This window comes from Mobula birostris, chromosome 26 (genome assembly GCF_030028105.1).
Source record: "Mobula birostris isolate sMobBir1 chromosome 26, sMobBir1.hap1, whole genome shotgun sequence".
NCBI lineage: Eukaryota > Metazoa > Chordata > Chondrichthyes > Myliobatiformes > Myliobatidae > Mobula > Mobula birostris.
Window position 1 is genome coordinate 34292953 of NC_092395.1, and position 26509 is coordinate 34319461.

Genomic DNA, 26509 nt, shown 5'->3' on the forward strand with positions numbered 1-26509 from the left:
CATGGGCAAGCAAAGTCCAAGGAAGTGAGATGCAGATTGGCTTAGAGATCCTCCCCAGATATCTGGAGAATAAACAACTAAAACATAAAGACTGTACCAAGCAGTGTCAATGCCTCTGATTTCATTACTTCAATAGGCCTCATTACAACAAACATATTGATGAGGAATTCTGATCCGATGGAGTCAGTGTCTTACAGATTTAACCAATGTTACATCACAGAACATTTCTCCTCAGCTGTCTGTTTCATCTCAGTGAACGTTTCCTGGGCCTTAACCTTGAGGGTGTCGAAGTCCATGTTTTGAATAGTCCCTAGGAATGAATTGTTAGCTTCTTCTTCTTCTTCATCCTGTTGCACCATCTTTGCCAGTTCCTCAGGCAGGTCTACCTCGCCCCCTGCCATCTGCAGCTGACTCTCATCCTTGTCGTTCTAAGTAGAAAACAAATAAAGGAAATTAAATCTTGCTAGCCCACCACATCATTTCCAGCAACCTCCTCCACCTCTTTGCCCATCCAAAGATGAAAAGATGAAGAATCATAACTGCTCATACACTTGTATTCTTCATACATGATAAATGGGGGCCCTGCACCGCAACCGGAGACTGTCCCTTATCTATTGACTTATGTGAATTGTTTGATATTATCATCCCTCTTCTCTGAAACTTTAACTGTCATACAGACAGCACAACAACCAGCCACAATGAGATTCTTGGTCTGAGTGGCCCAGACAGTCCATGTTGCCAGCTGTATCACTTTACAGGGATTTCGAGCTCAGCCGATCCCCCAAGATTGTATTTTCTAATAGAGTTAACCAGAACTCTGGCTGAGTTGTCTTTGAATTTTATGGCCAGCTGTTGAATGCTACACTCTTTGTGACATTTAGTATTTATTTATTCTACTTAGTGACACAGTGCCGAGTAGGCCCTTCTGCCCTCTTAGCGATGCTGTCTAAGCAACCTTTCAATCCCAATTTTACCCTAACCTAATCAAGGGACAATAGACAATCACCAATCACCCTACTCGGTACGTCTTTGGACTGTGGTAGGAAACTGGAGCACTGGGAGAAAACCCACACATTCCACGGGGAGGACGTACAGACTCCTTACAGAATGGCACCGGAATTGACCTCCAAACTCCGGAATGCCCTGAAGTATAATAGCATCGTGCTAACCTCTACACTACCATGGGGCCCTTTGCTTGCTGCATGTCTACCATATTTCCTGGGCTGTACCTGTCTCCATTGGCCTTCTGTCAATATTGCGCCAATCACCATAAGTTATCTTCTGCAGAGTAATGCTTTTACCTTTTGTCACTTTTATGTGACAGTGGTCATTCGGTCATTCATCTAATGCAGGGGTCCCCAACCTTTTTTGCACCGTGGACCGGTTTAATACTAACAATATTCTTGTGGACCAGCCGACCTGGCGGGGGGTGTTAATCACGACCGGAATATAGGTGATAAGACAACTATTAGTGGCTAATACACTCAATTTTGTTTCTAAAAGGGTTTATCTAACGAATTTAATATTAAACTCACAGTGCATATTTTCCTCGTATGAATATAGTGATAAGTCAATTATAATTCATAAGGGGGTTCCTTATGTCCAGTCTGTTCCGCAATTTAGTTTTCATTGTGTTCATTGCAGAAAACCCCACTTTGCAGAGATATGATGTTGGAAATATAAGCAACGTTTTCAGTGCTTTCATGGCTATCTCAGCATATTCAGCCTTGACTTTGATCCAGAATGCCGGCAGAGATGTTATGTCAAACATACTTCTCAACCCACCGTCACTTGTAAGCTCAAGGAGTTGATGAGTTGATATTCTTTCTGCGCTGACGTGGCTGATTCACTGGGGACATTCACAAATGGGTCACGGACCCATTCCTTTGCACATCTTGGGTCATTTGCCGTTGGGAAGTAACGCTCGAATTCTGTCGACAGCAAAGATAGGTGTTCGTGCATCAGCTGTGAGGCTCATTCTCTCCCAAATTCCCAGCTAATGTTGGGAACATGTCAGATATGCCCCTGTCCACTCGCCGCGCCCACAGTTCCAGTTTGGCTGTGAAAGCAGACACCTTATCTGCCAACTTGAAGACAGCTGTCATTCTCTCCTGAAATTATTTCATAATTTACTGGCATAATTTACATATTACTATTTAACTATTTATGGTTCTATTACTATTTATTATTTATGGAGCAACTGTAACGAAAACCAATTTCCCCTGGGTTAATAAAGTATGACTATGACTATGAAGTGACAAATTGAGTTCATTGAGCAGGTTGAAGATGTCACACAGATAAGTGAGTTTTGCTATCCACTCCTTGTCACTGAAGTGTGCTGCCAGTCATGACTTCTTTCCTGAAAGAAATCTCTGTAGCGGCTCTCTTAACTCAAAAACGCTGGCCAGGCCTCTCCCCCTTGATAGCCACCTGACTTCAATGTGTAGGAGAAGGCGTTTGTGCTCTGCATCCATTTCCTCGCAAAGCTGCTCAAACAGACGTGAGTTAAGGGCTTTTGCTTTGATGTGATTGATAACTTCAACAACGTCACTCAATATGCTGTTAAGATCAGGTGACATTTTTCAGCTTGGCAGCATTTCCCTGTGTGTGACACAGTGTGTAGACTGGCATTCAGGAGCAACTTCTTTGACTCGTGAAACCAGACTCATTAAGCCGTTCCAGTAGCTGTGCTTCAATGTCCTCCGCTATGTCATCGATTCTCCTTGAAACTGTGGTAGCTGAAAGAGAAACCTGTGCCATCTTGTTAGCTGCAGCTTCTCCCAACCGTCCTTGGCAGCAGGCAGAATCACTTCTTCACCAACGGTGAAAGGCTTCTTAGCCTTAGCAATACGGCTAGCCACTAAGTACGATGCTCTCAGAGCAGCAGCATTTGTGGAGGTGGTGGCTCTCAGCACTTGCTTCTGTCCCGCTTGCTCACGTTTTTTCTGCTCAAAAAACTCAACGGGTTTGTCTTTAAGTGCAGGGTGCTTGGAGTCAAGGTGCCGAAGCAGTTTTGAGGGCTTCATTGCCTCATTAGGCAGCTTGTCTCCACATATCACACACAGGGGGCTTGGAGCGTGCGAGTCACCGGTCGCAATAAAGCCATATTTTATGTACAACTCGTCGTATTTTCTGTTGTAGGAAGCTTTCTTTTTTTTGCAGTCTCGCCTTCAGCTGTCTCTGCATTATCATCATCATTAGGCCTTTTATGTTCCCTATCACAGCGGTCCCCAATCACCGGGCCGCAGACCGATACTGGGCTGCAAAGCATGTGCTACAGGGCCGCGAGAAAACAATATGATTTGGCGATATGAGTCAGCTGCACCTTTCCTCATTCCCTGACATGCCCACTGTTGAGCTTGAATGCACGCGAGGTCATTATGCACGCGTCATCCATGTCAGCGTGGGAAGGAAATCCAACATATCTCTGCAATGAATGCAACGAAAACTAAATTGTGGAATAGACTGGACATAAAGAACCCCCTTCGAGTATTGCTGTCTCCCATCACCCCTCGATAGGACCGTCTTGTTGCAGAGAAACAAGCCCAAGGCTCCCACTGATTCAGTGATATTGGTGTGTTGCAATGACTTTATATGTTCATACGAGGAAAATATGTGCTGTGTGTTTAATATCCAAACGTTACTTAAAACGTTATGATGCTATTGACTTATAAGTGACTTATATAACCATATAACAATTACAACACGGAAACAGGCCATCTCGGCCCTTCTAGTCCGTGCTGAACACTACTCTCACCTAGTCCCACCAACCTGCACTCAGCCCACAACCCTCCATTCCTTTCCTGTCCATATACCTATCCAATTTTTCTTTAAATGATAATATCGAACCTGCCTCTACCATTTCTACTGGATGTTTGTTCAACACTTACTTCAAGCTCCCCTGATAAGTGACTTATCACTATATTCATGCGAGGAAAATATGCGCTGTGTGTTTAATATTACATTCGTTAGATAAACCCTTTTAGAAATGAAATTGAGTGTATTAGCCACTTATCATCTATATTCCAGTCATGTTTAACACTACCCCACCCCCGAACAGAATCGCCAGAAACGATTTGTAGGAAAAAATCGGCATGTACACATATGCACACTGGTGCCCGCGCAAGGATTCATGGTCATTGTAGTCTTTCTCTGGGTAAACACAACGTATTTGATGGTTACTCTTGTCCGTTGGCAACCCTACCCCCACCCCCCCGGTCGGCCGGTCCGCAAGAATATTGTCAATAATAAACCGGTCCGCAGTGCAAAAGAGGTTGGGGTCCCCTGCCCTACTACCTCTTCTAAAGAAACTCTCAAGCGACGTTTGTTTTTCACTCATCAAGTAGTTGTAGGTTAATGACCGACTGATGGCCTCGCGTGGGTAACGACCTCGCGTGTGTTCAAGTTCAACAGTGCGTGACAGGGAATGAGGAAAGGTGCAGTCGTTTCCTCGCGGCCCGGTAGCACATGCTTTGCGGCCCTGTACCGGTCCGCGGCCCGGTGGTTGGGGACCACTGATCTAATGTGTGACACTGAGTTGATTTCCTGCACCCCTTGTGCCCTGGTTCAGTCCATGAGTCCTATTCATGACAACGATATCCTTTCATGTACCCCACCCTTGGTGTTTACTACCTGTGATCAATCACTCCTACCTGTGGTAGACGGTATTTCTCCCTCATGTGCAGTCGAACTGTTGCCCTTTCTGCTTTTCTTTGGGTAAATGCGTTGTCTCGTTCCATTCTGGAACAGGAAGAAAATTATATTTTAAGTCACTGAATCCAAAGCTTTGTTAGGTGCTCAGCTTCTTTAACCTTTTACCTGAGATTAATGCCAAGGAGATTTGGTGAGTTTGTTTTTTGGACTTTTTGGGAAGACTTGTTTGGGGATGCAGTGGGTTAGACTCTCACTGCTGGAGGCTGCTTTCATGTCAACATATTTGGCTCAAGTTAATAAAATTGCTCACAAGCTGTTACTGATCCAAAAGTGTTTGTGTTGCTGGGGTACAGATCTGCCACGGAATAATCGAATGGCAACGTGGCATACTCCATCTCTATGGGCAGTCATTGGGATACTCTGCACTGAGGCCATGGCTCAGTCTTAATGTAGATTTTTTTAAGTTCATTTGGATGGTTTTGGAGACAGAGGGCAGTTAGGGTTTAGAGATAGGGATGTTGGGGAGTTAAGAGGTCAGGCCGGCGTCTAGTCTCCACACTTGAAGGCCAGCGACGTGGACCAGTGATGAACGACATCTGCAGTCCAGCCCTTCAATCTGCACTTAAAGGCCAGTGGTGGGGGCAGGTGACGAAGGACATCTGGAGTCCAGGCCTTAACTCTGCGCTGGAAAGCCAGGAATGTGGACGGCTGACGAAGGACATCTGTGAATATTGGGCCATCCCAGATCTATAGATCCCAGGGTCAGATGTCCATGTGAGCAGGAAGCACAAGGGTCAGTGAGTCTGTGAGGCTGGTGTCTGAGCCTGGAGTTCAGGGTCTTGTTACCAACTAGTTTGGGGTCAATTCTGAAGATTGAAGCCCAGATGTTGTTTGGAAGTCTGGCGGTCTGCCCTAGCACATCATTAGGTTGTGTTGGGTGTTAATGTAAACAAAAAATTCACGTAATGTTTTGATGTACACATGATAAATAAATGAATCAATCTGGCTATAGTTGAGCCGAAGAAGAAAGTGTAAGAATTATAAGAATTGGAATTATGATTGAATGTCCTCCTGTGAATTGTCTTCTTTATTTCATTTCATATCTAGGAAAGAGCCACTTGGAAGATTCATGAGAGGTGGGGATTACTGTGAACACATACCAGTAAGTGACAATTTTACCAGAGAGGGCATCTTTCGCAGGCTGTACCTGTCGCAGTTGTCCTGTTGTCAATACCGTACCGATGACTATAGCAGTATTTCCTGTATTGTAATTTGTTCTTGTGTGTCAGTCACATCTTGAGCCTCAGTGTTACTGCATCAATTGCATCCATCTTACTTGTGACATCCATCTGATTTATTTCACTTCTCTTGTGAATGACAATGAGATCAAGTTCCTTTACCTTTCAAGAATGTGACATTATTGATTCAGTGCTACTATAAACATCCAAATGAGACTGGCGACCTTCTGCAACATCCAAACTCCTAGCCAGGTCCTACAACTAGTGTAGAGCACGCGTGTCTTTATTTAATGGAAAGTCCACAAGTACATAATGATGGTGATGAGTACACCGTGTTTAGGAGACAACAGACATACCTGGAAACTGGTCTGTCTGAATACTGATCATTAGCTGTGAAAATGGCCCTGGGATGCCATAAATTGGGTGCAATAAGTTCCATATTCTGTCTGCACATTGGCTTGTAATTTTGGGGAAAAACTAGAAAACAGGATCCTGAAAGCTTATTTTGTTGACAACTGTACTGCTGCCAGTTGTGGGACTAGGACAGGGCCCCAAACTCTCAAAGATTCAAAATGGTCGAAAATTCAAAGCGCATTTATATCAAAGAATGTATAAATTATACACCTTGAAATTTGCTTGCTTACAGGCAGTCACAAAGCAAGAAACTTAAATAACCCAATGAAAAACACAAAAAAACAAAAACCACTGTGCTGAGAAAGAGAGAGGGGAAAAAAGAGACAGTAGTGTTCTGAATCAGGCTGACTCCCAGACGAGCAGCGGAGTGGGCCAAAGCCTCAGCCCCCAGTTTTCACACCGATGGGGCGGAAACGCACAGTGACTGGATCAGTTCACAGCCTCATCACCATGGAGAAAGGAACGAATGTTCACAGGAGAGCGAGCAGAATCAGCCCGGCCCTTGCCTCCATACCCAAAACTTGGGCCTCCAATCTATGTGGGCCGATGTTTAAATTGTTCAAGCACTGGGTAGTGCCACCGTCCAGGACCCGAATCCAGGCGCCTCAATACGCCTGGGCCACCCCGCCCGAAGTTCTTTGCGATTTCACCAAATCAAGCTCCTAAATGATTCTCTCCTGCGGAGTTGGTATGTGTATCGGGCAGTGCACGTGCACAGAACAGGGAACCATCTATGTTCACTTCCTCATGCCTTGGAAAAAGTGCCAGGCCATTCATTCCACAGTCTGCCTGCAGTCTGTTTGTCCACGGATCAGTGGAAGTTCTGCGCCTGTAGATGTATCAGTGTGCATTTTATCATTCATAGGAATACATCTATGCTTTTGACAGCCTGTCAATACCTGTCCCAGTAAAGGAAATACATTACCATTTTAATGTGCTGCCTTTCAGGATGTCCCAAAGTAACTTTCTACCAAGTAGTGTGGACACTTTTGAAATGTTGGAGGTGTAAGTAAGGGACATGTTATAACGTGGCTGAAGGATAAAGATCACCCAAGATTCACCTGCTCCTTTTCAAATAGATGCCAGGGAAAACCAAACACTGATTAAAAAGGTCATCAAGAAAGTCCCTGAGAAACAGCTAACTCCGAATGCCTGGCAGCGTCAGGAGGATCAAGGATCAAGGATCAAGGAGCACAGAGCCCCCTGAACTAAGCTCCTAAAGTCATCAACCTCAAGTGTCTCAGGTGCAGTTGGTTGCACTTTCACTTCTAGGGAAACGCAGGTCTCAGTTCCACTACAAGGCCTTGAGCAAAAGAATTGATTGTCATTGGGTTATGGAAACTGAGAAGGTTCAACTCTGCACTTCACTGTAAACTCAGGTATAATCATGTGGGTGAGGCCTGATTTTCTGTGGAGGACGTATGAGATTACTGTGGTATTACTTGAAGAAAAGGGGAATTAGAGTGGCTTGTAGACAATCTCCATGAACACTGCAGAACAGATGTCCATAACTTAAGGCACCTTCTTTAAAGCTTATCCCCATCAACTCTTCTAAAAGATGTTCTGGTCATTATTACATTGCTGGGCACAATTTAGCCACTGCATTTCCTATATCACAAGTGACCGTACTCAAAGATGTTGGCATAGTCACCAGGGAATAATTCTAGAGCTTCTTACTAGCATGAATTCTTAGGCAAATGCTTAATTTTAAATATATCATTGCAATATTCACAAGCAAGTGTGTTGTCCCTCATCCAAAAGAATTCTAGGCCAAGTCCAATGGGAAGTTTTGAAGGACATGAATATAACTATAAAAATGTAGTCTTATATTCATTCAAAGGATTTCATTAGAAGATCAATTTATTTCTATCTCCTGTACTGAGAGCATAATGGGTAGTTCATAGGATCTGGTGAGGAATGAAGGTATGCACAATGAGCCAGCACAAGGTATTCATTTAGTTTGATGGTTTCTATGCGAGTGCAGACAGTGATAGTGTTGATGGTGGAATATATCTGGTGGAGCTGCTTACCTGGACATGCCATACACCATGAATGTCAGTGGTCTCTCGTGGTCAGAGGAGAGGGAAAGACTGAGATAAGTGGGATGGCGTATAGCAAGTTACACAATTAGATCAGCTGAACTGGTTGTCCAAAAGCTCACCGCAGGTTCGTACTGGTGTACCTCACTTCTAGCTAATAAAGGGTTCTTAATCCATTTCTGGCTCTGTTTGCTGTTTGCACTGTAGGATGGAATGTGTGGCATATCTGAATATTGATATGCGAACAAAGAGTCCAAGAATCATGCAACACAGGAGCATCAATTTTGCTCATCACTTGTGCCAACCATCAAGTGCCTGTCAGTATTAATGCTAGAGATTATACAGGGAGTATTTACCAACCCCTACAGAGGGGGCTCACTGTCCTCCCTCAAATACACCCAGAACAACTAACACACACTGGTTCTGGAGAAAAATATGTTGGCTTGGAGATATTTTGTGAGGCGCGAGAACAGAGCATTGCTGAAACTGATCGCAGGAAGTCCAAACTCTGCAGCAGGCAAAGAGAAAATGTCTCAGAGGCCAAAGCTTTCCTAAGGTTCAGGAAGTCAGTAAACCTGCTGACTGGGAGTGTGATCGTGTGAAAGGCAAAATGTACCACTGATACTGCTGTGGGCAAGCAGACTGTGGAATGAATGGCCTAGCACTTGTTCCAACCATGAGAGGATGAGCACAGAGCAATCTCAGCTCCCTCTCCGATGCTGGGTGTAATAGACAGGGCCAACTGAAAAGGCAGAAGGAGTTGGTCGATGGTGAGAGATGTAACAGGTGAATAAAAACCGAACAAGGATGGCGCGAGCGCAGAGAAGATGAAAGGGCAAAGTGTCACCACTTAGGGGGTGAACAGGACAAAATGGCAACTCAAGTACTGACAGGGATTTACGAGAAACCCGGAGCACATAATAGAGGTTTCCATGTGTTTGGAGGCACATGATAAAATTGTACAAAGTTAGTATGTTTTCCTGAAGAGGAAATCTTCCTTGACAGATCTGATGGAATTCTTTGAGGAGTAGCAGTCAGGATAGACAAAGGAAAGTCATTGGATGTTGTTTACTTGTATTTTCAGAAGGCATTTGACAAGGCGCTGCACATGAGGCTGCCTAACAAGTTAAGAGCCCCTGGTATTACAGGAAAGGTGCTAGCAGGGATAGAAGATTGGCTGACTAGCAGGAGGCAAAGAGTGGGAGTAAGGGGGACCTTTTCTAGTTAGCTGCCAGTGACTGGTGATGTTCCACAGTGGTCAGAGTTGGGACCGCTTCTTTTCAGATTATATATCATTGATTTGGATGACAGAATTAATGGCTTTGTGGCCAGTTTTCCAATTGATAAGATGATAGGTGGGAGCAGGTATTGTTGAGGAAGCAGGGAGTCTGCAGATTAGGAGAGACAAAGAAGTGACAGATGGAATATAGTGTAGGGAAATAAATGGTCAAGCACTTTGGTAGAAGGAGTAAAGGCATAGAGTATTTTCTAAGCAGAGCAAATTCAGAAATCAGAGGTGCAAAGGGACTTGGGAGTCCCTGTGCAGAATTCCGTAAAGGTCGACTTGCAGGTTGAGTTGGCAGTAAGGAAGGCAAATGAAATGTTAGCATTCATTTCGAGAGGACTAGAATATAAAAGCAAGGATTTAATGGCGAGGCTTTATAAGACGTTGTTCAGACCACACTTGGAATATGGTGATCAGTTTTGGGTCCCTTATCTAAGATAGGATTACTGGCATTGGACAATGGCTCACGAGGGTGACCCCAGGAAATGAGACTACCTTAGACAGGCATCCAGGTTGGCATGGACCAGTTCTATCAAAGGGTTTGGTTTTGTGCTGTATTACTCTATGACTGTGATTCCTCTACACTTCCAGCAGAAAACACAAAGGGAGCGAAAGCAGAAATTCCTGGAAACATCAAACATCATGCAGTACATGTGTAAAGAGAAACTGTCAATATTCCAGGTCAGTGACTTGTCATCAGAACTGCAGTAGTGAAATAACTAGTCGGTTTTATATTGGAAGGGATGTTTGGAACCTTACAGGGATTATCATGGTAGCATCCGTCCATTAACTGGATGGTACCATGATCTAGATCACCTTGATCTCTATCCTAATACAGTTGTTCCCTTGCTCTCTCAGCCCATCCTTCTCTCTGCAATGGAAAACAGACCTATTTCTTCACTTTTTCAGTTCTGGTAAAGGGTTGTTGACCTGAAATTTTAATTCAAGAGGAATTAATGTACCTTATCGTAATTTAAACATTGAAACAACATTCCCATTTTCAATAATGAATCAGCTGAGTGATGTCAGTTTTAACTTTAATGCAGGTGAAATGAACAGTAGGCTGTGCTGATGGTAGCTCCGTTATGAATTGCATGCAGCAGATTTAATAATTTTCCAAATAATTTAGAAATCTATCCGAACAGTAACTTCATAATGAAACATGGGATGAAACAACGGCCCAGCAAGTAGTGCAGATGGTTTAAAGCTCCTGCACTACATGTTCAGTCCTGACCTCTGATGCTGTCTCTGTGAAGTTTGCTCACCCTCCCTACGACCACATGGATCTTACCTTGTACTCTGGCTTACTTCCACATCGCAAAAATGAGCTGATTGTTGGGGTAATTATATTGCCCCTAATGTGGGTAGGTGGTAAAAGGAATCAGAGTGGAGTGGATGGGCATTTGAGAGAAAATCAGTTTCAGGGAAATAAATGAGATTGACAGGGCTGCTCTGAGAACCAGCATTGACTTGATGGGCTGAACGGCCTTCAGCATTGCGAAAAAGGAAATATGAATATGCGAAATACTGAAGGACTGATTCAAATAGAAAAACAGCTTGTATTATAATGGTCAACAGAAATGTCAATTAAGCTGTCTACACAGAGTGAATGATATTATGAGATAAACTTTAGCCTTAAGATTTAAACTTAAGATCAGTTGTTTAATGACCATAAGCATACGGCAAAATCACATTCAAAAACACTTAGAAAAAACAATGAAGTCTTTCTTATACTAGTATTTCAGTTCACAGTACACACATACACAACAACCTGAAACCAGTCAGGTATATTGTAGGTCTTGACAAGTGTCGCATTCACTGAAAGGTCAGATGGAACACAAACTCAACAAGCTAGAGTAGAGTGAAGTCTAAATGAAAGTTACTTAAAGTAAGCAGGTAAAGCTGTGCTATGGATGGTCCCAAGCCCAGCTGCAGGAGGAGGAGGGTTGGGCATCAGGCCAGTAATGCTACCCTGTAAAAAAAGCCAGTGTTACAGAAGCTCCAAAGAGCTCCTCCCTGGGAGATGAAGGAGAAGATGAGCTATACTTTGGATAACTCAAATGATTGACTCAGGACAGAGGACTCTGGCGAGCTGCTGTTGGAGGCTTGTGCCCCAATAGGGTGGTGGGCTTCAGAAAATAAGTAAGAGTGGGTGAGGATAACAAGGGGGTACACTAGGCACTGATTATAAGGGTGGCACGGAAGGAGGCTATTTGGCCCATCAAGTCTTTCCTGGCTCCCAGCAAAGAAACTCAACCAGTCCCATTCCATTCTCTCTCTGACTTCCCTGTCATCTGCTGTCTCACATCCACCCAGCCGCTTCCCCAAATCCTCCTGCATCCCTACAGGAGAGGTAATTTCACAGTAGCAGTGCGCCTTTGCGATGTGAGAGGAAACTGGAACAATTAGTATGACGCCACATGGAGAAGATACAAACGCCTGCGGTTGGAGTTAAGTTGTGAGGGCATGAACTGCATCACTGTGTTGCCCCAGCAGTAAGGAGTTCTAAACACCTGCGTAAGTCTCCTAATATATCGAAGCTGTAATTGTCATACATGTCAAGAATATCTTTTTTAAAGGAAGGAAGTAGTGTGATCTATTTCCACATAAATATGCTTATGAAACATATTTTATGTGGAGGAGTGAATCACGATATGAATAACTTTAGCCCACATTGTACAATTGTTACTATTGGTGCTTCCTGGAGAACACTGTAGATGCTGCAAGAAGATCCCACGGGTTGAATGTGAGTTGAACTAGAAGTCAGAGGTTCAGGATGAAAGATGAAAGGGGAATCTGAGGGGAAATTTCTTCGCTCAATTGGTAGTGCGAGTATGGTAAGAACCGAAGAATTGGTAGATGGGGGTTCAATTGAAACACTTAAGGGAAGTTTAGATAGCTACATAGTGGGAGGGGTTTGAAAGGATATATCAAGGTATTTGTAGATAGGACTAGGCAGGAGATCAGATCAGCATGGATTAGATGGGCTGAAGGGCCTGTTTCTGTTCTGTAGTGCTCCATGACGCTATGACTCTAAGTGGTTCACAGACAGTCTCTAAGGTCAGTACCGAACAGAAGACTGTGATCTGAGGTATTAAGGCTGTGTCCACCTCAAATTTGCAAGACTTCACGTCCAAGATTGATAGATAACCATATGATCATTTTCTGAGATTATAGTTAAAGGATTAAGCATTAAGCTGGACTTTCAGAGAATTACCCTTCTCTCTGAATTGGGTCATAGATCCACCTAAAAGCCAGACAGTGGCTCAATTAAAGAAATCATCTGAAGCAGCATCAGTTGACAACATTTTTCCCCTGATACGGCAGGCTTGACTTCGTACACAAAATGATAAACGTTTGCTGATTGAGAAAGCATGCACTGCATCTGGATAAATTGGAAATAAGAACACCAAGACTGGTTGGGTTATTCACCTAGATGCGATGAAATAATCTGTATGGACCGAGGGCAAAACAAAGTTTTTCACTGTACCTCGGAATGTGTAATAATAAACCAATTCTCCAAATTATTGGCCATTTTACGTGCCTCTGTGGCTTGATGCGGTACGTGTATTCTAAGACCTTTTAACCAAAATACTGGATACTCCTGCGTCGTAACACTTAGTATGTTGATACTGCAAATAAAAAAAAAGATATTGCTGATGAATATATTCATAGTCTGAGCAGTTCATCTGAGGGTAGGGCTTGGCTTTATCTGTTGTCTCTCCCTCTCCTCATGCAGAGCCTGGTCATTGGCTGTGTGTCACAGGTAAATCCTGCTAAAGCTCTTTCACCCTAAGCCGTTGCTGTCAATGTTTAGCCTCAAATCCTGGATTGCACTAGTTACCTGGCTTCGTAAAGTAGAAGGTTACTTAGCCCAGTTTGCTGGCTCGATCATTACCACATTTCCTCAAATACAGGTTGCTCTTTTTGAACAAAATAATTGAAGTTGTAGATGAGATCTAAACAGGAATTAGATCCAGCTCTTCACACCAGAGAGAATCAAACCTTGAAGAGTAATGTTGTAAAATATTGCATGATATTAAACAATATTGTGTCACATTATGTCACATTATGTCATATTACATTATATATGGCAGCATACAGTATATGATAACTATCCCTGAAGGGAACCTTGTGCTTCCAGCTACTCTGTGTGACACTAGTGTGTGTCATCATGTTGGACTTTGTACAGAGTGCCATAAACAAGGCAGCAAATTAATGGGATCTTCCAAGTTGTGCGCCCAGAAAAAGGAACAGTTCACTCAATTACCTAACAGCATAACACCTTCATTCTCTTGTTCTCCATGGCTTTCCCGCTCCTTCCCAGAAGGGAGCTAGGTAGAAAGCTGAAAAGCAGGAGCTCCAGGGTAGTAATCTCTGAATTGCTCCCTGTGTCACGCGCGACTGAGGGTAGGAGGGTATAGGATGATTTGGCAGGTGCTGAGGAAGTGGTGCAGGAGACAGGGCTTGATCTCGTCTGACCTGTACAAAAGGGATGGGTTACACCTGAACCCAAGGGGGCAGGTTTGCTAGATCTGTTGAGGAAGATTTAAGCTAATTTGGTAGAGTGATGGAACCACAGTGATAGGGCTGAGGATGATGCAGCTGGTATACATAGAGCACAGAACATAGAATAGTACAGCACAGTACGGGCCCTTTGGCCCACAATGTTGTGCCGACCCTCAAACCCTGCCTCCCATATAAGCCCCCACCTTAAATTCCTCCATATACCTGTCTAGTAGTCTCTTAAACTTCACTGGTGTATCTGCCTCCGCCACTGATTCAGGCAGTGCATTTTACGCACCAACCACTCTCTGAGTAAAAAACCTTCCTCTAATATCCCCCTTGAACTTCCCACCCTTTACCTTAAAGCCATGTCCTCTTGTATTGAGCAGTGGTGCCCTGGGGAAGAGGCGCTGGCTATCCACTCTATCTATTCCGCATATTATCTTGTACACCTCTATCATGTCTCCTCTCATCCTCCTTCTCTCCAAAGAGTAAAGCCCTAGCTCCCTTAATCTCTGATCATAATGCATACTTTCTAAACCAGGCAGCATCCTGGTAAATCTCCTCTGTACCCTTTCCAATGCTTCCACATCCTTCCTATAGTGAGGTGACCAGAACTGGACACAGTACTCCAAGTGTGGCCTAACCAGAGTTTTATAGAGCTGCATCATTACATCGCGACTCTTAAACTCTATCCCTCAACTTATGAAAGCTAACACCCCATAAGCTTTCTTAACTACCCTATCCACCTGTGAGGCAACTTTCAGGGATCTGTGGACATGTACCCCGAGATCCCTCTGCTCCTCCACACTACCAAGTATCCTGCCATTTACTTTGTACTCTACCTTGGAGTTTGTCCTTCCAAAGTGTACCACCTCACACTTCTCTGGGTTGAACTCCATCTGCCACTTCTCAGCCTACTTCTGCATCCTATCAATGTCTCCCTGCAATCTTTGACAATCCTCTACACTATCTACAACACCACCAACCTTTGTGTCGTCTGCAAGCTTGCCAACCCACCCTTCTACCCCCACATCCAGGTCGTTAATAAAAATCACGAAAAGTAGAGGTCCCAGAACAGATCCTTGTGGGACACCACTAGTCACTATCCTCCCATCTGAATGTACTCCCTCCACCACCACCCTCTGCCTTCCGCAGGCAAGCCAATTCTGAATCCACCTGGCCAAACTTCCCTGGATCCCATGCCTTCTAACTTTCTGAATAAGCTTACCGTGTGGAACTTTGTCGAATGCCTTATTAAAATCCATGTAGATCACATCCACTGCACTACCCTCATCTATATGCCTGGTCACCTCCTCAAAGAACTTTATCAGGCTTGTTAGACACGATCTGTCCTTCACAAAGCCATGCTGACTGTCCCTGATCAGACCATGATTCTCTAAATGCCTATAGATCCTATCTCTAAGAATCTTTTCCAACAGTTTTCCCACCACGGACGAGTAGATGAAGTGGGCATTGAGACCATCTGGAAGGACAGGCAGATGATAGGGCAAAATTGCAACCAGTGAGATCAGTTGAGATGTTACATGGGGACAAGATTGAAAGGGGTGACGAATACAGGACTGAAGGTGTTATATTTGAATGCACACAGGAAACAAGAAGGTAGGTAAGCTTGTTTTACAGTTAGAGATTGATAGGTATGATGTGGGCACCACTGAGTAGCGGCTGAAAGAAGATCAGAGTTGGAAGCTTAACATCCAAGGATACACATTGCATCGAAAGGATAGGCAGGTAGCAGAGGGCATGGGGTGGCTGTGTTGGTAAAAAAATGAAATCAATGCTTTAGAAAGAGATGATACAGGATTGGAAGACATAGAATCCTTTTGGATGGAATAAATAAACTGCAAGGGTAAAAAGACCTTGATGGGAGTTATATACAGTTCTCCAAACAGTAGCCAGAATATGGGCTGCAAACTACAATGGGAAATAGAAAAGACATGTTAAAAGAACCATGTTACAATAGTCGTGGGGAATTTCAACATGCAGATAGATAGGGAAAATTAAAGTGGCACTAGATCCCACAAAAGGGAATTTAGAGAATGCCTACTTGATAACTTTTTAGAGCAGCTTGTGGTTGAGCCCACTAGGGGAAAGGCTATTCTGGATTGAGTGTGGTATAAAGAACTAGATTTGATTAGGCAACTTAAGGTAAAGGAACCTTTAGGAAGCAGTGATCATAATATGATAGACTTCACCCTGTAATTTGAGAGGGAGAAGCTAAAGTCAGTTGTATCAGTATTAAAGTGAAGTAAATGGGAATTATAGAGGCATGAGAGAAGAGCTGCCCAAAGTGGATTGGAAGGGGACACTAGCAGGGATGATAGCAGAACAGCAATGGCTGCAGTTTCTGGGAGAAATTAAGAAGACACAGGATAGATCCATCCCAAAGAAGAAGTTTTATAAAGGTAGGATGACGCAACCATGGCTGACAAGGGAAGTCAAAAACCACATAAAAATAAAAGAGAGGGCATGTAACAAAACAAAAATTAGCTGGAAGGCAGAGGATTGGGAAGTTTTTAAAAACCAACAAAAGGCAACTAAAAAAGCCAAGAGGAGGAAAAAGGTGAAATATGAAAGTAAGCTAGTGAATAATATCAACGATATTTTCAGATATACAGTATAAAGACTAAAAGAGAGATGAAAGTAGATATTGGACCACTGGAAAATGACACTTAAGAGATAGTAATGAGGGACAAGGAAATAGCGGATGAACTAAATAAGTATTTTGCATCCATCTTCACCGTGAAAGGCACTAGCAGTATGTCAGAATTTCGAGAGTGTCGGGGACAGAAGTGAGTACAGCTGCTATTACTAGAGAGAAGGTACTTGGGAAGCTGAAGGTCTGCAGGTAGATACATCAGCTGGACCAGATGGACTAGGTAGTAATGAGGGGACAAAGAAATGGCAGATTAACTTAATGGGTACTGTACTGTGCAAGACGCTAGCAGTGTGCTAGAGGTCCAGTGTGTTAGGGAGCAGGAGTGAATACCATTGGTATTACAAAGGAAAAAGTGCTAGGCTAACTCAAAGGTCTGAAGGTGGAAAAGTCATTTGGACCAGATGGACTACATCAGATGCATAACAGATGCATTGGTCATGATCTTTCAAGAATCACTTGATTCTGACATGGTCCTGGAAGACTGGAAAATTGCAAGTGAAACTGAACTCTTTAAGAAGGGAGGAAGGCAAAAGAAAGGAAATTAATAGGCTAGTTAGCCTAACGTCAGTGTTTGGGAAAGTGTTGAAGTCTATTATTAAGAATGAGGTTCCAGGGTAGTTGGAGACTAATGATAAAAGAAGTCAAAGTCAGCATGGTTTCTGTAAAGGGAAACCTTGCCTGGCAAATCTGTTAGAGTTCTTCGAGGAAGTAACACGTGGGGTGGACGAAGGAGAGCAGTGAATGTCATTTACTTGGATTTTCAAAAGGCATTTGATAAGGTGCCCCACATGAGGCTGCTTAACAAGATAAACATAGAAACATAGAAAACCTATAGTACATTACAGGCCCTTCAGCCCACCAAGCTGTGCCGAACATGTCCTTAGCTGAGAAATTACCTAGGGTTACCCATAGCCCTCTATTTTTCTGAGCTCCATATACCTGTCCAGGAGTCTCTTAAAAGACCCTATTGTATCCACCTTTACCATCATCGCCTGCAGCCCATGGTTTTACAAGAAAGATACTGGCATTGGTAAAGGAATGGCTGACAGGCAGGAGGCAATAAGTGAGAATAAAGGGAGCCTTTTCTGGTTGGCTACCAGTAACTAGTGGTGTTCTTCAGGGGTCAGTATTGGGTCCGCTACTTTTCACATTGTTTTTCAGTGATTTAGATAATGGAAATGATGGCTTTGTGGCAAAGTTTGTAGATGTTATGAAGATAGGTGGAGGGGTAGGTAATGCTGAGGAAGCAACGTGATTGCAGCAGAACTTATACAAATTGGAATAATGGGCCAAAAAAAGTGGCAGATGGCATACAGTGGTGGGAAATTTATAAAAATGCATTTTGGTAAAAGGAAAAATAGATCAGACTGTTATCTAAATGGGGAAAAGGTTTAAGCATCAGAGATGCAGAGGGATTTAAAAGTCCTTGTACAAGACTCCAAGAAGGTTAATTTACAGGTTGAGGCTGTGGTAAAGAAGACAAATGCAATGTTGGCATTTATTTCAAGGGGAATAGAATATAAAAGCGAGGAGATAATGCTGAGGCTTTATAAGACACTCGTCAGGCTGCACTTGGAGTATTGTCAACAGTTTTGGGCCCCACATCTTAGAAAAGATGTGTTGTCATTGGAGAGAGTCCAGAGGATGTTCACAAGGATGATTCTGGGAATGAAGCGGTTAACATAGGAGGAGCATTTGGCAGCTTTAGGTCTGTACTCATTGGAATTTAGGGGGGGATCTCATTTAGTCATAGTCATACTTTATTGATCCCGGGGGAAACTGGTTTTCGTTACAGTTGCACCATAAATAATAAATAGTAATAGAACCATAAATAGTTAAATAGTAATATGTAAATTATGCCAGTAAATTATGAAATAAGTCCAGGACCAGTCTATTGGCTCAGGGTGTCCGACCCTCCGAGGGAGGAGTTGTAAAGTTTGATGGCCACAGGCAGGAATTACCTCCTATGAAGCTCTGTGCTGCATCTCGGTGGAATGAGTCTCTGGCTGAATGTACTCCTGTGCCCAACCAGTACATTATGTAGTGGATGGGAGACATTGACCAAGATGGCATGCAACTTACCAAATGTTTAATGGACCAGATAGGGTAGATGTGAGGATGTTTCCTCTGGTGGGGGTATCTAGAACTAGGGGGCACTGCCTCAAAATTGAGGGGCGACCTTTTAGAATAGAGGAAAGCAGGAATTTTTTAACCAGAGAGTAGTGAATCTGAGGAATGCTCTGCCACAGACTACAGTGGCCAAGTCCATGAGTATATCTAAAGCAGAAGTTGATAGTTTCCCAATTGGTCAGGGCATCAAAGGATATGGTGAGAAGGAAGGTGAATGGGTTTGAGTGGGATCCCGGATGAGCCATGATGGAATGTTGGAACAGACTTGATGGGCTGAATGGCCTAATTCTGCTCCTATTTCTTATCTCTTATGGATACACCACAGGGCTCTGAAAGTGGTAGCTGAAGGGAATGTAGAGGCATTAGTAATGACTTTCAAGGATCACTAGGTTCCGGCATGATTCCAGAAGACTGGAAAATAGCAAATGTTACTCCATTCTTCAAGAGGAGAGAAAGGCAGAAGAAAAGAAATTGTGAACCAGTTAGTCTGACCTCAGTGATTGGGAAGATGCTGGAGTAGATTTCAAAGGATGAGCTCTCAGAGTACTTGGAGGCACAGTCAAAAATAGGCCAAAGTCAGCATGGTTCCGTTAAGGGAAAATTTTGCCTGACAAATGTGTTGGAATTCTTTGAGGAAATAGCAAGCAGGATAGGCAAAGGAAAATCAATGGATGTTGTGTACTTGGATTTTCAGAAGGCCTTTGATAAGTTATCACACATAACGGTGCTTAACAGAATAAGAACCCGTGGTATTCCACAGGAGATACTAGCATGGACAGATGATTGGCTGATTGTCAGGAGACAAAGAGTGGGAATAAAGGGAGCCTTTGCTGTTTGGCTGCTGGTATCTAGGGGTGTTCCGCAGGGATTGGTGTTGGTGTTTATGTTACCTGTCGATGGTTTGGATGATGAAATTGATAGCTTTGTGGCCAAATTTGTGCATGATATGAAGATAGTTGGAGGGGCAGGTAATGTTGAGGAAGCAGAGAGCCTACAGAAGGACCTAGACAGATCTAGAAAAGTGATAGATGGAATAGAGTTGGGAAGTGTATGGTCATGCTCTTTGGCAGAAGGAACAAAAGCATAGCTTATTTTCTAAACAGGGAGAACATTTAAAAAATCCAAGGTACAAAGAGACTTGGGAGTCTTCGTGCAGGATTCTCTAAAGGTTAACTTATAGGTTGAGTCAGTGGTGAGGAAGGCAAATGTGTAAGTATTCATTTCAAGAGGACTAGAATATGCAGTAAGGAAAAATGCTGAGGCTTTATTAGGCCCTGGTGAGGCCTTACTTGGAATCTTGTGAGCAGTTTTGGGTCCTTTATCTATGAAAGGATATGCTAACATTGGATAGGGTTTAGAGGAGGTTCACAAAAAATGTTTCCAGGAATGAAAGTGTTATCATATGAGGAGCGTTTGATGGCTCTGGACCTGTACTTGTTGGAGTTTAGACGAATATGGGAGGATTTCATTGAAACACATTGAATGTTGAAAGGCCTCGATAGAGTGGATGGGGAGAGGATGTTTCCTATATTGGGGGAGTCTAGGACTAGAGGGCACAGCCTCAGAAGAGAGGGACTTCCATTTAGAATGGAGATGAGGAGGAATTTTTTTAACCAGATGGTGGTGAATGTGTGGAATTCGTTGCCACAGGCGGCTGTGGAGGCCAGGTCATTGGGCATATTTAAGATGGAGGTTTGCAGGTTTTTAATTACTCAGGGCATGAAAGGTTACAGTGAGAAGGCAGGAGAATAACGTTGAGAGGGAAAATAGATCAGCCATGATGAAATGGCAGAGCAGACTCGATGGGCCAAATGGCTTGATTATGTTCCTATCCCTTATGGTCTCTGCTCCAAGCTTGAAAAGGTAACAATTCCACAATTCGTCTCCTCTCTGGCACCAAGTCCACCCCTCAATGCCTGGACAGGGAGTGTTAGCAGACAACTTCAGCACCCTTTTCATTGTAGCTCAGCCTGCTCAGTCCTTCCTTCTACAAATGTGGCTGAACCTGCTTCCATTTCTTTCTTTTTTCTCTCTTCTGTCTCCAGTTTTGGATTGTCATCTCGACAACTTACATCTGCCCCTCAGTCCGGACATTTCCTCTTGCTCTCTCCACTTCTCCCCACCCTGCAACTTGCCGTGATCGTTCTCTCAATTTTGTCTTTTGCTGAAGAGCCCTCGACTGGAAATGTTCACTCTACTCTCAGATGCTGCTTGATACACTGAGCATTTCCAACAATTTCTGTTTTAGTTTTGTATTTCTGGAACCTATAGTGTTTTTGTTTCAGTTTTTCCTTTAACTGATGTTTGCCTATATACGGCTGTACTCAAAGGCCACACCTTTTATTCAGGATTTGAATGGGAGCCTCAAATTATCCTCACCTGAGCTACTGAGACCAGTTTGTAGAGCCCCACTTGGCACCGAGAGATAACATGGAAAATGCTGGACATTAAACTGTTTACGTAGTGATTTGTCATATTGGTGGGGTTGGAGAGGAAATTAGGGGATGTATTGGGATGTATTGCATAACCGAAGCTGCATTAAATGCAATACCAAAATTTTGCAAAATGTTATGTTTTCCACATCCTTCACCAGGAAAGGATGGAAGATGCTGTTCCATAAACTGGCAGCCCAGGTGTGGGATGGGTATAGTAGGAGGAGATATCCCAGCATTTGATGAGCAAGTGAAAGAGTCCTGTCAACCAGCAAAGCCAAAAGTTCCACTGAACTTTTCTTTTTTAGAACATAGAAACATAGAAAAACTATAGCACAATTTTTAAATTTACTCTTGCCCATTGTGTCCTCTACTTGGCAACTGCCCCTAAGAGCATACAAAACTGGAGCAGAACCGAGATGGGTTGACTGTACCCTTGTCCTCCTTTCCCAGGGTCAATGGTAGATCATGTCTCATCAGCACTGTATTGTGCTCCATGCTACAAAACTAGGCTGAAGCTCAACTGTGGTAGGTACAACAGCTGTTGCAAGTCCATTACATGTTCAGAGAGTCTTCTCAAATGCTTCTACAGAGTTGACTCTGAAACATTTTTCCACCCAGACTCCAGCTTGTGTGTGTGCATCCACCAGCTACAGCCTGGGTCTCCCAGACCTCGGGAATGTGACCCTGGGTTTGCAGCAAAGTCCTTGTAGGCCTGATAAGTTTCCTTAATTATCAGGGATTCCAGAGAGAATCAGAGAGTCAATAACACTTAGAAAACTTGTAACACTGAAGGAAGTTATGATGGCTGAGAAAGGGCTCCCCAGTGTAATTCTGAGTTCAAACACTGGGCCTGTTACCTTGCTCCTCAGGTGCATATCCAAGTACCACTTAAGTGTGGTGGCTGTTTCTGCTTGCACTACCCAGCTCCCAACTCCTACTCCCTCATCTCACAAACTACAGTAAGCCTATGTCCCCTACCTTCTGGTATGGGACTTTCCGTTTCATCTAAATAGGACCCTCAGAATTTTAGACATCTCAATTAAGTCATTTCTTCAGTCCCAAACAATCGAGCTCAGTTTATCCAATCATTGCTCATACTTCCACAGCTACAACTTAAAAGGGTTAAAAACATCATCATATATTTCCACATTTACATGTGTACTCACACAGCCCCACATCAGAGCCCAGTCAAACTCAATACAAAACCACAGAAATGTCAGCTTATAAGAAGATCTATTGCTGCTCAGTTTAAGCACTTTCCAGTTTGAGCTTAAATTAGACAGGCTGCACTATCCAGGTCACAACCCATTATGTAGCAATCACAGTCTGCATAAAGTTTGCAATATGTTTGCTATGGTCCAGGTAGAGGTTGATGGGAGTAGGCAGCTTAAATGGTTTGATATGGACTAGATGGGCTGAAGGGCCTGTTTCTTTACTGTAGTTGTCTTTGATTATGACCAAGATAATACAAATATTACTATGGTAATTCATCATTCAGGTGTCTTGCCATTCGGCGTGGGCGATCATGTCTCTCCATCCATCACAGTCCCTGACCCTCCGAATTGTAGTTGTTGTCTCCCTTGTTTCTAACCATGATGTTATTCCATCTTTCATTTTCATTCTCTGTCTGCCTCTGCTTCTTTTTCTTTCCAGCTTTCTAGTTGTAACTAAATGTTCTAATGTCTCTCTTCGCATGATGTGTCCAAGGAATTTTGATTGCTGTTTTCTGATTTTTTTTAAGTAATGTACGTTTTGTTTTCGTTCTCTGTAGAACTTCTTCATTGGTTACCCTGTCCGTATATGATATGCATAGCATTCTTCTGAGGAACCACGGCTCTGCTGCATTGATTCTTTTTCCATTGCATTTGTGATGGTCCATGACCCGCAGCCATACATTAATATAGGAAGAATGTAGCAGCTGAGAGTTCTAAGGCGGATGTCAATTGCTATTTTCTTGTTTGTTAGGATGTTTCTCATTTCTGTAAATGCTGTTCTTGCCGTTGCTACTCTTGCTTTTATGTCTGTTTCACATTTGCCATCAGATGTTACCCATCATCCAAGGTACTTGAAGCTGTGAACTTGTTTCAGGGTTTCATTTCCCAATACGACCCTACAGTTTGGGATGTCAGGTTTTTTTGATATTACCATTACTTCAGTTTTCTTTTTGCTATGGCAATTACCAGACAATATTTCATCAGTGCTGTCTGACAGATAAATATTTATTAGGACTGATGGATAAATGTTCTTGGAAATAGTGCCAAAGGACTTCTTACATCCATTTGAAATATTGAAAGTTCCACCTGAAAAACTACACTTCTGACAATGCAGCACTCCCTCTGTATTGCTGCAGCCTAGATTTTGTTCTTAGGTGCTGAAGTAGAAATTAAATCCACAGATGTCTGGCTGACAGACACCTAAATGTGCTGTTGTGTGAAGAAAAGGTCGGGTATGCTTGCATCATATCGTGTAGTTAAATGCTCTCCAGCAGATAAAGTTATTCATTGAAAGCAAGCAGTGGTTTTCATTTACTGATGAGAGATTATATTAATGTAAACATTATCGCAACTCATATACAATGTGTCACCTCACTCCATTCTGTTACTTGAGGTATTTCAAAAGCACAATGACCTAGACAGTGTAACTGTGCACCTATTAAGGTAAACACATTTCTTGGGGTGTTACTACAGCTGCTGGATCATGGGTCTCTTTCTCGAGAGCAACCCCAGTTTAAGAGTGAAGGCAAGACACCCAGAGGGTGCAAAGGGGAAGGGAGAGGTGAGGCTTGAAATTCCGGAAGCTATTAGAGAACTGGAAGTAAAGAAAAGGAAGGGCCGGAGAAGGGGTAGGGTTGCATAAATTTAAAAAGGTGGAAAATAATGGCTTCACAATGTAGAATAGTGGAAAAGTATGTATATTTTGGTTAAAAGGAATAATCCAAAATGCCCACTGGGTCACTGGCCATTTTAAATCTGGAATCCAGGGGCGGGGGTGGCGGGGGTGGGGTAAAAATCAAAGAAGTATAGTCAATGTAAAACTGAAATGCAAAGTAAATTTACATGAAGAGAATTTGAAAAAAAGATTAACAAGGCCTGATCTTCTATTTTACATTTGATAGCAGAAAGTATGCATCTTTAGAAAAACATGTCAAAGGCTTTTGCAAATTAGTCCAATTTATTAACTCCAACACAATTTATTAACCTGGATGATTTTATGATTTCTCCCCGCTTTTGTAACTAGCCATCCTCACACGCTACCCAAGCGCTCCCTGACATACAGCATCACAATGTGTCAGCTGTCCTCTAATGCCTTAACTGAATAACCTGGTATGAGGGTCATTTGGCTTTTCAGCAATGACAGGCACCACAGCTGACCCCGATTCTGTCCACTCTGATGTCTGCTGTCACAACATTTCCACTGGAGCTACTGGCAGATGTTCAGAAGTGAGAAACCCGGCTGAATCTTTCCCCTCCTCTAGCCCACGGTCACTCCTCTCATATATACTGTAGTCTCAGTAGGGGACTGAAGCTAAGGCTGTCCTTGTGGTTCCCTTTCCTCAGCACTCTAGCTGATACATTCAGTGTTTTGGTTATTTCACTCCTGGGAAGGAATGTGGTAACCCTTGCTATACTGAATGCTTAACAGACAGTTTTCAAACAGCATGGCCTATAATGGTTGTTAACCCTCAGGAAGTATTGCTGTGTACTTTTAAGTTTGGATTGTGATATTTACAACTGAGTAGTTCCTCATTTTTGTAATTTAAAGTGTGTTTCTCTAGAGTTCATTTCAGTGGTCACTCTGTGCTAATTCTAGGAGGACATTAAGCAAACAACATTCATTCCAGTTAACAGAGTACAGCAGGCAGTCACTCTATTCCCTGCTTTCACTTTTTTTAAAAAATTGCATAACTAATGATAATGTGTGCTCTCTACTCCTTACAGAGAAGGGATTCCTGAGAATTAATAGAAAAGTTTAGAATTTCATTAACACATTTAATTTTGATACTGTTTCGTTTTGTGTGCACAGACTTACATTATAAAAATCATCCTAGTTTGTCTTCCCACAACTTTACACTTTCCCTTTCAATTCCTTCTACTGTGGTAGCACTCACTTTTCTTCCAAAAGCTGCCGCTGATATTCCTCAAACTCTTCCCTGGTCATTCCAGTGCTTTGTGGAGTTGGCTTTCCATCTCCCTCCGCTGCTTTCTCCTCTTCTCCTCCTCCTCCTCCTCCTCCTCCTCCTCCTCCTCCTCCTCCTCCACCTCCAAGATCTTTTAATTTCCCACTGATCATGGTTTTGAGGAAGAATGTCATTTTGGCAGAAACTGGTCTAATTACAGGGAGGGAAAGCAAGCTGGTGTTGCCTGGAACAGAGTGCGCGTGAAGGATGGATAAGCCTTGGGTGTAATTGGTAGACATCGAGCTAAACGGCTTAAATCATTATAAGATGCCACAGTGAAGTATTGGACTTTCTTCACTGCTCCGATCTGTTGGCCCATTTTCCCCTGTTAAAGGAGGTACAGCATTTCTGTTTGAGAAAAGAATCCCACAAATAGTGAGAGCTTGCTTTCACGTTTGTGAGACCTGTCCAATTGATATTTTGTGACATTAAAATGAAGCAAATAAATGCTTATTATTTGAAACAATCCATGAAATATTATTAGAGGGTACATAATAAAAATTGTTTCTATCGGAACATGGCATAGATAGAATGCACAGCTAGCATCTTTTTCTCTGAGCAAGGATGTCTCATATTGCAAGGCATTAATATATAGAGACAGAGGACAAGTCAGTGGAGATGTGCAGAGCTAATTTTTTACACAGAGTGTGGTGGGTGCCTGGAATCTGTTGCCAAGGGTGGTAGTGGTGCCATGTTCTATGTATGTGTTCCTGTATTATTCATTGGGCAATGTAACAGTGCACAAGCATGTCTGAAACAAAGTCAAGATAGAGGGGGTTGCTGAAAATCTGCAATGGAAACAGAAAATAGTCGCAGATCGGTCAGCATTTGTGAAGGGGAGAAACTGAGTTAATGCTTCGGGGCTACAACGTGTTAGTGAGGAATGCCATTAGGGTATGTGAAGAATCAAGAAAGGGAGCAGGGAAAGATTGAAGGGAAGATAAATCTGTTA

The 26509-nt window shown here is 43.0% G+C and overlaps 1 protein-coding gene across 2 annotated transcripts; it reads right to left on the bottom strand.

Moving 5' to 3' along the window:
• Window positions 1–209: 209 nt before the first annotated feature.
• LOC140188174 (complexin-4-like) lies at window positions 210–25691 on the bottom strand. 2 transcript variants are annotated; one of them, XM_072244181.1, is made up of 4 exons: window positions 25640–25691; window positions 25489–25603; window positions 4653–4740; window positions 210–428 (listed from the first exon to the last, which is right to left on the bottom strand). In XM_072244181.1, the coding sequence occupies exons 1-4, from the start codon at window positions 25689–25691 to the stop codon at window positions 210–212; spliced, it is 474 nt and encodes a 157-aa protein (XP_072100282.1). The 2 variants fall into 2 exon arrangements, with proteins under 2 accessions (XP_072100282.1, XP_072100281.1); XM_072244180.1 differs by having other exon boundaries at window positions 25489–25609.
• Between the last annotated feature and the right edge of the window lie 818 nt (window positions 25692–26509).